The sequence below is a fragment of the Ranitomeya variabilis genome, chromosome 1, assembly GCF_051348905.1.
Source record: "Ranitomeya variabilis isolate aRanVar5 chromosome 1, aRanVar5.hap1, whole genome shotgun sequence".
NCBI lineage: Eukaryota > Metazoa > Chordata > Amphibia > Anura > Dendrobatidae > Ranitomeya > Ranitomeya variabilis.
The window spans coordinates 353388827-353403108 of NC_135232.1; the positions used below are offsets into that span (position 1 = coordinate 353388827).

The 14282-nt window shown below is 40.9% G+C and overlaps 1 protein-coding gene across 2 annotated transcripts in view; it reads left to right on the forward strand.

Annotated features, from left to right (window-relative positions):
* The window catches only part of LOC143794014 (kelch domain-containing protein 3-like), a 170782-nt gene that overhangs the window by 119323 nt on the left and 37177 nt on the right, over window positions 1-14282 (forward strand). For both annotated transcript variants that reach the window (XR_013220380.1, XM_077280931.1), the window contains exons 13-16: window positions 1866-1953; window positions 3390-3438; window positions 11031-11115; window positions 11633-11733. Coding sequence is in view for 1 of the 2 variants with exons in the window: in XM_077280931.1 (XP_077137046.1) it covers window positions 1866-1953; window positions 3390-3438; window positions 11031-11115; window positions 11633-11733 (323 nt within the window). In the remaining variant the exon portion in view is untranslated. The remainder of the gene's footprint in view (window positions 1-1865; window positions 1954-3389; window positions 3439-11030; window positions 11116-11632; window positions 11734-14282) is intronic.

Sequence of the window (14282 nt, forward strand, 5' to 3'; positions counted from 1 at the left end):
CTAATATGGCTGAATTACAACAATTCTGCCAAGGTGAGTGAGCCAAAATTCTTCCAGAGCGTTGTAAAAGACACATTGCCAGTTATTGCAAACATTTGATTGCAGTGGTTGCTTATAAGGGTGGCCCAACCAATTATTAGGTTTAGGGGGCAATTACTTTTTCACAAAGGGCCTTGTAGGTTTGGATTTCATTATCCCTTAATAAAAAATACTTATTTTAGAAACTGCATTTTGCGTTTACTTGTGTTATCTTTGTATAATATGCATATTTGTTTGGTGCTCTGAAACATTTAAATGTGACAAACATGCAAAAGAATAGGAAATCAGGAAGGGGGCAAACACTTTTTTACACAATTGAGTGACTTGAGTCACTATAGTAAATATTAATCCCAGAAGTGGAGAGAAGAACCACAATAACAGATAGCAAAAATATGTACTACTTACAGAATAAGTAAAGGAAGGTCAAAGAATCCGAGGTCAGGTCCAGGAAGTGGTGCAGTGCAACAAGGGGAAGTCAGAGACAAAATCCAAATCACGAGCCGAGGTCAGGAAAACCAGAAAGACAAGACAATTTAGGCACATGAGAAGTCAGGTCACAAGCAAAGAGTCTAAGTCCAGGAAGGGAATAAAGTCAGGCTGGGTCAGGCACAGCGCACAGAGGGATCAGTCTTACACAGGCAGAAGTAAGTGTACGATTGACACTGGATAGAGGAGCTAGCATGCTTAAGTGGAAGACTAATCAAGGAAAGTGAACACAGATGATTGTAGCACAGACCCAGCACAACCAAAACAGACTGACAGCCCCTACACAAAGTAATATATCAGACAAGAACAGAGTGGAGATTATGACAAATTGTAAACATAATTGTCAATGCCTTATATTGGATAAAAAAAATTAAAAACTGGTTGTTAGGAATCCTAATTTATAAATGGTGTAGAGAGGATGCTGAGTGATGGGGGCTGAATCTGTGCCCCTTTTCCACTTTAGTTTAGGTTGCTCCCCATTCCCATGGATCTCTACTACTAGCATCACAACAAGTTGTCTGTCCGTGGAAAACTTAACCAAAAACAACGTAGAATGTCCAGGTGGTTTGATTTATGGACGCTATCCATATGATATAAATACTAATCCATGACAGATGGACCTTTGGTGTGATGAAGGTGGGAAGTACAACACTAAGGGCCCATTCACACAGCATTTCCTCCTACTTTCAGTGGCCCCTTTCAGAGCTTACATCTGAAGCCCCCACAAAACAGGATCCAGGCTTATGCGTTGATGGAGTTATTGACTATAGTGGTGCAGACAGAGTGATCGCGTACTCTGTTGTGCATAATTTTCGGCCGTATACGCCTATTAGAGGTGGACAGCAAGACAGTCTACTGTAGGCCACTGTACTTCCTAGTATTTTCTGCTTATGGTCACAATACACTAATAACTGTTATAGGTCTGCCTTTCTTTTTTTTTTGCTTAATGTTTTTAGTTTCCCTTCCCCAACCTTTTTCTATGTCCTCTTTCCTTAAACCCCAAAACCCTCCCTTTACCCCATTATCACCCAGCACTCATATATCATCAGACTGGTTGTTCAAAAAATATATACTGCATACGGACTATATGTTCTAGCTTAACTCCCTCAATATGTATGGTATGATTGGGAGGATGCAGTCAAGTGTTTATGTTCATTTGCTTTGTACAACCTGAATATAACTTAAAAAAATCTTTAAAAATATGAAAAACTGCATAAAGGCATTTTTTTATAGAACATGTAAATCAAGTGTTGCAGTTTTACAATTCAGGTTTTAGACTGAGTACTATATGTGAATATAGTATGATCACATTTTTACCTTTTTTCCCCTCAATATTAAAGCTTTTTGTATTTGGTGGAAGAAATGATGAAAAAGACTTCAATGATGTAATGGCTATGAAACTCATAAATCCTTCTGACAGACAACCCAGTAAGTTATACAATGCAATGTTACAGAAAGATTAGATTTCTAAGAATATAAGAAAATGATCTGTATTAAGTGTATATTCTTAGGTGGTCCAAAACTAAAAATGCTTAAATCCTAAATATTTATTTAATGTCATAATCTAACCCTTTTTTTCAATATTCCTTAATTAAAAATTCCCTATCGTTCCCTTGCTATGTTGTCTTTTTTATTTAACTGGTTCCTATGTGATGATGGTTTGTTTGAGAATCCCATTGCATACTGTGATACTCAAACAAGACGTCATCAGGGGCGGAGGCTGCGGTCACTGCCACAGTCTCTGCCTGACCCGCCCTTAAACGAACCGTCATCAGTGTCCTTGCAGTACTGAGCATGCATCGGTTGTCAGTTCCAATGGATGCTTGTAGGATCTTGTATATTGTACAGTGACATTGCACTTCCCTGCCGAATCTGATGAGAAGTGATGAGCCAGAAAGAGAGTGCACTGTCAGTGCGAATTGTAACGAAAGATCGAGCAAGTAGAGACTAGTGATGCCACTAGCCTCTGCCCCTGATGATGACTCATTTGAGTATCCCAACATGCACTGGGATTCTCAAACAATGCATCAAACAGGAAATAGTTAAAAAATAAATAAATAAACAGCTACAGTAGTGAGGGAACAATAGAGACTTAATTAAAGTATATTAGAAAATAAATTAGATTATGATATTAAATAGACAGACATGTAGGATAAAAATAAATGTTAGTATTTAAAGGGAACCTGTCACCCCCAAAATCAAAGATGAGCTAAGCCCACCGGCATCAGGGGCATATCTACAGCATTCTGGAATGCTGTAGATTAGCCACCGATGTATCCTGAAAGATGTGAAAAAGAGGTTAGATTATACTCACCCAGGGGCGTTCCCGCTGCGGTCCGGGTCTGATGGGCGTCGCGGTCTGGGGCCTCCCATCTTCTTACGATGACGTCCTCTTCTTGCATTCACGCTGCGGCTCAGGCGCAGGCGTACTTTGTCTGCCCTGTTGAGGGCAGAGCAAAGTACTGCAGTGCACAGGCCCTGGGGCTCTCTGACCTTTCCCGGCCTGCGCACTGCAGTACTTTGCTCTGCCCTCAACAGGGCAGACAAAGTACGCCTGCGCCGGAGCTGCAGCATGAAGACAAAAAGAGGACATCATCATAAGAAGATAGGAGGCCCCGGACCAGACCGTGACACCAATCTGACCCGAACCGCAGCGGGAATGCCCCTGGGTGAGAATAATCTAACCTCTTTTTCTCATCTTTCAGGATACATCGGGGGCTTATCTACAGCATTACAGAATGCTGTAGATAAGCCCCTGATGCCGGTGGGCTTAGCTCATCTTCGATTTTGGGGGTGACAAGTTCCCTTTAAAGGGGTGGTCTGAAACTGAGTTTAACTGCTTAACATTTTTTAATCCTTTGCAGTCATGAAAGACATTCTGTTGGAATGTGGGATTCAAGGCATAAGCAATGGGTATGTACAACTTTGTATCTCTAAGTAAATACATTATGATACTACATATACTCCATGAATAAATTACAATGTCCAATACCCTTGTGTGAAGAATATTGGAGACAGAATTCCATGTCAATCATCTGTATACTATTTGGCATGGAATTATAAAAAATCCTTCAGCACATGCTGTGGTAACATGACACCTGGTCAGCTCAAACAAAGGATTCACACATCCCTAACTAGCAGCTGGTGTGTAACCTTCTACAGGAAAACCCACTGTGGATCTAAGCCATGTTGCCTTTGTTTAGTCAGCTAGGATTTCATAAAGGAGTTATGGAGATACTATATGTCCTACTCCTAGCTGTATATCTTATATATTTCAGAGAACCCAGATCAGGGCAAGCACCTGTCTGGGTCTTGAGTCATTTTAACACGCACGGTAAAGGAGATACATAGAACAGCCACTATCAGCTAGGTAGCAAAAGTGTGTTTAGTCTCTATGAGTAGCAAGGGCCTGGTCAGATCCGATGGCGCCAAAACTGCTGCCCTAGGACAGCCCAGAAAGTAGTTATGATCTTTCATAGGTTTTGGGAGATTTATCTACAAACTTCCAGGGGAGAAAATTTAGGTTCAGTCCAGAGGGCAGGAGGGGAGTGACCCAAAGGGTTAAATGCTTGTGTCCAGCATTTCCTATGGTTTTTTTTTTCTGGGAGATTGCCACAAGAACGTTGTGTGAGGACAAGTCTAACACAGAGAGCACCATAAGCCTCCCACATGGCAGCCCCTCCCCTGCAATCCAAGCCTTTCATCTAACTGGTAACTGACTATATTTTCCGTTTATATCCTTTTTACTACCCCTATTGTATTTGCATATCTGACCATTATTCAGGTGCTTCTCACAAAATTATAATATCATCAAAACATTAATTTTTTTCAGTTCTTCAATACAAAAAGTGAAACTAATATATTATAGAGTCACTACAAACAGAGTGATCTATTTCAAGTGTTTATTTCTATAATAATAATAATAATAATAGTTATTGAATAATTATTTCTATAGCGCCAACATATTCCGCAGCACTTTACATTTTTGGAGGGGCCTTGTACAGACAATAAAAGACATTACCGCATAACAATAATCACATAAACAACAGATATGAAGAGAAATGAGGGCCCTGCTCGCAAACTGACAATCTATGAGGAAATAGGGGAGATACAAATGGTAGATTGTAACAATTAGGGTACGTTCACACAGGACTTTTTTGCTGCTTTTTTTTGCTGCTTTTTTTTATGCTAATTTTCAGCTGCTTTTTACAGTACCAGTAAAGCCTATGAGATTTCAGAAATCTCATGCACACACGTTGGTTTTTTGTTTGATCAGTTTTTTCTGCTTTGCTGCTTTTTTTGGACATAGGGCATGTCACTTCTTTCAGCGTTTTTGCAGCGTTTTTGCAGCGTTTTTCACCCATTGACTTGAATGGGTGATGAAAAAAACGCTGCAAAAACGCTGAAAAAACGCATGTAGCATTATTTGCTGCTTTTTTTGTGCAGAAAATCATGGCCAGCAGGAAGGGATCTCACAGCCAAGAGCTTAGGGGTGTGGTTAGTGAGGTGTGAAGAGCCATTGTGAGCCATTGTGAGGTGTGAAGAGCCATTGTGAGGTGTCCTGATTGTGATCTATTGTGAGGGAGTTCCTGGTAGTGAGGTGTGAAGAGCCATTGTGAGCCATTGTCAGGTGTGAAGAGCCATTGTGAGGTGTCCTGATTGTGATCTATTGTGAGGGAGTTCCTGGTAGTGAGGTGTGAAGAGCCATTGTGAGCCATTGTGAGGTGTGAAGAGCCATTGTGAGGTGTCCTGATTGTGATCTATTGTGAGGGAGTTCCTGGTAGTAAGGTGTAAAGAGCCATTATGAGGTGTCCTAGCAGCTGAAAATTGGCATAAAAAAAAGCAGCAAAAATCTGCAGCAAAAATCTGCAGCAAAAAAGTCCTGTGTGAACATACCCAAAAAACGCACCAAAAACGCACCAAAAAAACGCACCTAAATTAGCATAAAAAAAAGCAGCAAAAAAAAGCAGCAAAAAAGTCCTGTGTGAACGTACCCTTACTTTCATTGTTCTGACCAGCCATAATATAATAAATCGGGTGTTCATGTAATGCTGCATGAACCGGTTATCAGCGAAAATATGTAAAAGTATAGACACAGAGGGCTATTTAATGCATAAAGCGTGCGAGAACGTGATATGAGGAACCTGGTTATGAAGAAAATTTTGAATGGGCAACACAGGGATAGTTAAATAAATGTGTTGAGGCGATAGGCCAGTCTGAAGAAATGTGTTTTTAGGGCACGCTTAAAACTGTGGGTATTGAAGATTAATGGAATTATCCTGGGTAGTGCATTCCAAAGAATTGGTGCAGCACATGAGAAGTCTTGGAGATGGGAGTTGGAGGTTATTGCGGATGTTAATCTTAAGTCATTAGCAGAATGGAGGGCACAGGTAGTGTGGCAAACTGAGATGAGGGAGGAGATGTAGTGTGGTGCTGAATGGTGGAGCACTTTGTGGGTGAGAGTAATAAGTCTATATTGAATTCTGGAGTGGATGGGTAACCAGTGCAATAGCTGGCATAAGATCGAGGCATCGGTGTAACGGCTGGTGAGGAATATGATCTCGGCTGCAGCATTCAAGATAGATTGGAGAGGGGAGAGTTTGATAAGAGGGAGACTGATTAGTAAAGAGTTGCATAAGAGCAACAGTAAGAGTTTTTGCAGAGTCAAAAGTAAGAAAAGGTTGAATTCTAGAAATGTTTTTGAGGTGCAGATAACAAGAGCGAGCCAGTGATGGGAGGTTTTGGGGGTGAATGAAAGCTGAATCAAGTATGACTCCAAGACAGTGGGCATGTTGCTGGGGTGTAATGGTAGAACCACACACGGAAATGGCAATTTCGGGCATAGGTAGGTTACTAGAGGGAGGAAAAACAAGGAATTCAGTTTTTGACATGTTTCGATTCAGAAAGAGAGAGGATATGATGTTGGAGACAGCAGTAAGACAATCACTGGTGTTTTGTAATAATGCAGGCTTGATGCCAAGAGTAGAGGTGTATATTTGGGTGTCATCAGCATAGAGATGGTACTGGAAACCAAATCTACTGTTTGTCCAATAGGGGCAGTATACAAGGAGAAGAGGAGGGGGCCTAGGACTGATCCTTGAGGAACCCCAATAGTAAGGGGAAGATGAGAGGAGGAGGAGCCAGCAAAAGAAACAGTGAAGGAGCAGTCAGAGGTAGGAGGATAACCAGGAGAGAATGGTGCCTTTGAGGCTGATGGAGCGGAGTATAGTGAGGAGGAGCTGATGATCCACAGTGTTGAATGCTGCAGAGAGATCCAGCAGAATTGGCATGGAGTAGTGGCCATTAGATTTAGCTGTTAGTAGATCATCAGAGACTTTAGTGAGAGCAGTTTCAGTAGAGTGCAAAGAGCGGAAACCAGATTGAAGAGGGTCAAGAAGAGAGTGATCTGAGAGCAGATTAGACAGGAGTGGACCAAGCGTTCCAGGAGTTTAGAGATAAAGGGAAGATTAGAGACGAGTCTATAGTTAGCAGCACAGGTTTGGTTAAGGGATGGTTTTTTAAGTAATGGATGTATTATGGCTAGTGTTGAGCATTCCGATACCGCAAGTATCGGGTATCGGCCAATACTTGCGGTATCGGAATTCCGATACCAAGATCCGATACTTTTGTGGTGCGGGAATCGGAAGTTCCCAGTGTATGGTTCCCAGGGTCTGAAGGAGAGGAAACTCTCCTTCAGGCCCTGGGATCCATATCCATGTAAAAAATAAAGAATTAAAATAAAACATATTGATATACTCACCTCTCCGGAGGCCCCTGGACATCACCGCTGGTAACCGGCAGCCTGCTTTGCTTAAAATGAGCGCGTTCAGCACCTTCCATGATGTCACGGCTTCTGATTGGTCGCGTGCCGCTCATGTGACCGCCACGCGACCAATCACAAGCCGTGACGTAATTCTCAGGTCCTAAATTCCTAGAAATGGACTGGGGGAAACGGACTGGGGGAGATGTGATGGAATAGGGTCACTGGTGCAAGTAGTAGGGCGAGAAGATATAAGGAGCCTGATCACTTCTTCTTCCATTCAAAGTCAGAGAGTGAGCTAGATGCAGTGGGGGAGGGAGGACAGTGCATGGCATGAGGGGAATGGGAGAAAATTTCCTGTTCGATATGGTCAATTTTTTTCTCCTCCCTACCTTCCCTTCTGCCACCGAGTACTTAATTGCTCGTTTATTGGCAGTTTTTTCTTATTCGTGCATTCTGCGGCCACCAAGTGCTGATCAGTGATGCAAATTACTGATCCGTACAGAGGCTCTCTGTTTTCCTCAACTTTTGTGTCTATTTCTTATCTCCCCCTTACCTTTTGCACAACTTTGTGGGTGCGTCCTAAAGCCGCCGATCAGACACACATAACTGATTAGCATCCGTGTTCGCTTTTGGCAAGGACTTATTGTTCTTTCCTGTGAAAAAAAGAATCAGAACAAATAATTTAGATTAGTTGATAGGACTAGATTAGGAACAGTAAAAATATACTGTAGTAATCGGAGTCTGTAACAGTATTTTTACTGAATTGAATCAGGGTGTCAGATAGTAAATAGTAAAAAATAAATAAATAAAAAAATTACACTGTTTAGGCACATCAGTGGCTCTCCAAATGCAACATCGCGTCCGCTCTCGATTTCAGCCAATTTTGCGTTCAAAAAGTCAAATGGTGCAGTAGTTTTCCCCAACATATGTGGTATTTTCATACTCTGGAGAAATTGAGCAACAATTTTTGGGGTTCATTTTCTCCTGTTATCCTTGTGATAAAAAAAATTGTGGGCTAAAAGAGCATTTTTATGGAAAAAATAGGATTTTTTTGCTTTCACGACTCTACATTATAAACTTCTGTGAAGCACCTGGGGGTTCAAGGTGCTCTCCACACATCTAGATAAGTTCCTGAGGGTTATAATTTCCAAAATTGGGTCACTTGTGTGGGGTTAACACTGTTTAGGCACATCAGGGGCTCTCCAAATGCGACATTGTGTATGCTCTCGATTAGTGTTGAGCATTCCGATACTGCAAATATCGGGTATCGGCCGATATTTGCTGTATCGGAATTCCGATACCGAGTTCCGATATTTTTGCGATATCGGAAATCGGAATCGTAAGTGTGCGGTGCGTATGGTTCCCAGGGTCTGGAGGAGAGGAGGCTCTCCTTCAGGCCCTGGGATCCATATTCATGTAAAAAATAAATAATAAAAATAAAAAATATTGATATACTCACCCCTCCGGCGGACCCTGGCTCTTAGCGGTGCCTCCGTTCCTAAGAATGCAGGGAGTGAAGGACCTTCGATGACGTCGCGGCTTGTGATTGGTTGCGTGAGCGGTCACATGAGCGGTCACGCGACCAATCACAAGCCGCGACGTCATGGAAGGTCCTTCACTCTGCATTCTTAGGAACGGAGGCAGACGCTTGGACCAGTGAGAGGCAGGGGCCGTCCGAGGGGTGAGTATATCAATATTTTTTATTTTTATTCTTTATTTTATACATGAATATGGATCCCAGGGCCTGAAGGAGAGTTTCCTCTCCTTCAGACCCTGGGAACCATTCCGATATTTTGTGTCCCATTGATATGCATTGGTATCGGGTATCGGTATCGGCGATATCCGATATTTTTTGGATATCAGCCGATCCAATCCGATACCAATACCTTTGCATATCGGAAGGTATCGCTCAACACTACTCTCGATTAAAGCCAATTTTGCGTTCAAAAAGTCAAATGATGCGCCTTCCCTTCTAAACACTGACGTGCGCCCAAACAGCGGTTTTTCCACACATATGGGGTATCAGCATGCTCAGGAATAATTGTACAACAAATTTTGCAGTCCACTTTCTCCTGTTACCCTCGTTAAAAAAATTAAAAAAAATTTGTCAAACAAAAGTTAAATGTTCATTTTTTCCGTCCACATTACTTCAGCTCCTGTGAAGCACTTGAAGGGTTAATAAACTTCTTGAATGTGGTTTTGAGCACCTTGAGGGGTGCAGTTTTTAGAATGGTGTCAGTTTTGGGTATTTTCTTTCATATAAGCCCCTTCCAATGTGAGGTTGTCCAAAAAAGAAATGGTTTTGAAAATGTTGTTGGAAAAATTAGAAATCACTGGTCGAATGTTAACACTTATAACTGCCTAACAAAAAAAAAAAAAAAACCGGTATGTTTCAAAAATTGTGCTGATGTAAAGTAGACATGTGGGAAATGTTATTTATTTACTATTTTGTCTGACATATCTCTCTGATTTAAAAAATGTGTCCACTACTTAGACAACTCCTTTTCATACCCCTGGCTCGGCCCCCATAAAATAATAACGCCTATACTCACCTGACACTTGCTCTCTCTTAGGGGCACTCGTGCGGTGTTGACATGTGACGCTGTCGCCCAATCAAGCACGTCACTGTCCCCCGCCTTCTGACAAATTGAACATGGAGAGGAAGTCCGAGCTGCAGCTGATCTCAGGCTTCCTCTTCATGTTCCAATTTTCTGAAGGAGGACACAGTGACACCGGCGATAATTGGGCGCTGAGGTCACATATCACAACACCGCACGATAGCCCCGGGGAGAGCGAGTGTCGACGGCGCAGGAATGACGCTGGAATGGGAGATGAGTATAGGCTTTATTATTTTATAGGAGCCAAACATTTTGATCAAGAAAGGGTTGTCCTAGTAGTGGACAATTCACAAAAAAGTAAAAGTTTGAAAATTGCTAAATTTCTGCCAAATTTCTCATTTTTACACAAAGTTGTATTGAAGAAATTTTTCCATAACATGAAGTAGAATATGTCACGAAAATGCCATCCCAGAATTAGTGGGATCCATTGAAGCGTTCCAGTGTTATTACCTCAAAGTGACACTGGTCAGAATTGTAAAATTTGGCCTGGTTATGAAACCGAAAGCAGGCTTAGGGGGGGAAAGGGTTAAAGAGTTGTTAGAAACATGTCTTTAATTAGCGGCCTAATTTCCTGATGATGATTCCCTTTAAGCCAAGTAATATTACCAACCATTAGATTACAATGGCTATATTGATTACTTTCTTTACCACATATGATGAAAAAGTGAACAAAGCCTTCAAAGGGAATGCATCATCTATAATTATTTTACTAATTAAAAACCGGACACTGACATAATCTTTTCATGTTTTTTTTCCAAATTTAGATTTATTTAGAGATATACTTTACTACAGCTCCATAGACCGGTAGGAACCTATGGACTTGGCATGACTCATTGACGTATATGGAAGAGTGTTCTAGGAATGCTGTGTGACCTGTGCAGAAGTCATTGTGTAGAGAGGAGGAGGAGGTGATCTGAGTCCTTTACCTATTGTGAATGGTGGATCATGTGTTATCTAGGTGTTGTTACCTCTTATTGTAATCCAATGATATGAGACGCAATCTATTCAGAACAAGAACTGTTAGATTATTACGTGCCTCTGTAGCCAGAATTAAAAATGCAAGATTTTATAGATTAATATTAATGTAGATTGTTATTATTATGTACTCTTTTTATGCTTTGTAGATATACACCAACCAAAATCCCAAAAGTGAAATATAACCTAAGTGAGCTAGAGCCTCCAAAAACCTCTTCTACACATGCTATTTATGTAAGTCCATATAGAAAGATAATTTTCATGCTTTTATGCTACCGTTGAATAGGTTTCGGGTTGTTGCCCTGACCACTCGGACCTCTCTGGATCTCCATACGTCTATTCAGAAAAGTAATTGTAATAAATAATGGTGCAGACACCCCTGGCTAGACCTGTCATAGAACTTCCCTCAAAGTCACTTTTTAGATTTACGAATCACTACATGGAATATTTTTCAGATATATTTATTTTGAGTGAGGGCAGTGGAGTCAATAAGCCAAACTTCCGACTCCTCAATTTCCCTTACTCCGACTCCCTCATACATGGCTCATGTTTTGCACATACTGCATTGAACTACTCTACCCAATTTATTATATATTTTAGGAGTCGGTCCATTTTTTACAGACTCCAACTGCACCAAAATGGAAACCGAATCCATGACTCCGACTCCACGGCACTGTTTTGAGCACCATTATTATTTCTGTACTCCTCCAATATACTTTACGACAAATTTCTCAATTTCAATTTCTTGCAGGATGTTAAAGAAAGCAGCTTTATGTCTCTTCGTAGTGAAGCTATAGAAAAAATAAAATCAGCTTTCGTCTTGTTAGACGCAGAATTTGAAAAATTTGACCTGTAAGTTTTGTAACGCTGTTCTGCTATTAAATGTATGCTTATATAATATGTAAGGTAATGATAAGGTATTTTAAATTAACATAAAGAGTATTGCGCGGTATAATATAAAGGGAACCCTTAGGTAATTCATAATAATCTTACTCATCTGTAGTGCAAGAACTACAAGATTCCTTATAACAAAAACTGGAGTTGTTCTTATAGGATACAGACACCTTCAGGAGCATTTTTTTTGCTTAGCTGCATGTATTTTTGGTTAAAAAAGTATTTTTGCACTAATGTTTAGAAAGGTGAGGTTTGGAAAGTAGGCTGTCAGAACGAACTCACTGGTCGATTTCATTAGTAATTCATTCTGCAGTCATTCAGGCACCTAGGTTAAAAAGAAGGCTGGTAAAGGGAAGCTTCCGCAGGCCCCCAATCCGCAACTGTGTCTATATTGAACCCTTTATAAAGGGTATTACGTAACACCCCTGGCCCTGACTGACAGCCATTCCCAATGCAGGCAAGTGTTGGTCAGTGCTGAGGGAGTGGTTACAGCCGCTCTGACTGAACCTGTACCGGCGTGACTGAAACCGGAATGCTGCCAGTGGGGATAAAGTTCATTTTCTCCCCGCAGCATTCTGCTAAGTGCCAGTCAGGTTCATAGCACAATTAACCCTATATGTGCAGATTAATAATGTTTTTTCTGGTGACAGGTTCCCTTTAAGAAAGTAATTGCTAGACCAAAGTCTAAACGCCCTGGAATCCCTTCTCTCACCCTCATCGTCAGTTCCACGTCTTCCTCCATTACGCTGTTCATTTTTCCTTTCCCTCCTGGCATCCCGGACACCACTGCCGTTAAAGGCACTATTTATGGAGCAAAAATTATATAAAAAATTATACCCCTATTATCCTCTTATCCACCACAACTTTAATGGTATACACTTGTTTTGGATTAGTAATGAAAAATTTAAAATAAAAGCAGGATAATAATATGAAGACAACACAAAATGAAATGAATACCAATTAAATGCTAACATATTCTTACCCCCAAATTACGGTATATATGTAGAAACCACAACTTGTTCCACATACAGTATAACCAGACCCAATACTGCTGTTCTGAGGAAAAAAAGTTATTAGCACTTGAATGCCAAACTCAAAATTTTTTATCCCAAAAGATCCCGTAAGTGTGAATTCTACATACAGGCTTGTTGTGCCTTCCATAATAAAAGTATTCCGCTTTAGAATTTTTCATGGTAAAAATATCAGATATTTACAGGTATTATGGTAGGCTTTGTGCTCTTAGCACCACCATCTGGCCATTGCTTGATATGAAAAGTCTGTGTAATTGATGCTTGATGTGTCTGAGACTTTGCAGTTAACCGTAAATGTTCTTAATTAAGTTCAACTGCATCAATATATTCATCAAACCTCAAAGCTATGACCTCATTTTTAATTTCAAGTTACCTTACAAGTTGAATTTCTAATTTAATTACTTTTTTTTTCATTTCTTCATTGGTCTTTATCTTTCCTATTGCCGCACACCAGTTTTTTGTAAAGTCCTATATGATGGTGTGATGTACAATTGGTGTATATGGCTTTTTATGCTATGTTACTGTATTGAAGTATGATTATAAAAAATTAAGCAGGGAAGTAAAAAAAGTAATTACAGGATTGCTCTTATCATCTTTTCTTCAGGAGCCTGCCGTTCCTCACCTGTCTTCCTGCTTTGCACAGGCTCCTAAAGAATGACAGTTTGGGCTGATGGCATGGTGACCCACTGGCCCAAATTGATAGCTCCCACACTGCCACCAGTGGTAGCTTTGATTTGGAAAGCTTGGGAGAAGTGCAAGGGGACTGAAGCTGAATAGGTCTAGTGATCAGGCCATAGCTTTGTGCCATGCTGCTATACTGGGCAGCTTTTGCGTCTGCAGTATCCGAGGAGCATAGACACACTGAGGATGTCTGGATCTATATGTAAGCGCTTACTCCTCACCTTGGTAACAGTCCACTACGAGACTGCAGAGGTAGTCGGTAACCTACGTAACAATCTGTAGCCTAAAATAAATAAACCCTTGTTCTTGAGAACTGAAGAATATTTAATCAGAGGTAAATTGCTTGTCTTCACTAGCACTATGCAATTTCACCATTTAATAATTTTGGGACAACACAATTATTAGCATATCATATTGAAATGTGCAATATTGAAGAAAAAAAGAGGCGGCACTCGCCCTTTCGAATGAATGTGAAAAAGTCCTTTATTCCATACGTTGGGATTAGGACTAATACATGATGTGCAGGTTACAGAGACATGCAGGGAGAGGCAGATAGGACGATGGCCGTTTCGAATAACAACGGATCCAGGGGAAGCCTTGTTACACGAAACGGCCGTCGTCCTATCTGCCTCTCCCTCCCACGCCTCTGTAACCTGCACATCATGTACCAGTCCTAATCCCAAGGTATGGAATAAACATTTTCACATTTATTCAAACTGGTGAGTGCCGCCTCTTTTTTCTCCAATATTGCACGTTTAAGTAGTTTATGCAGAGCACCAAACACCGTTCTATCTG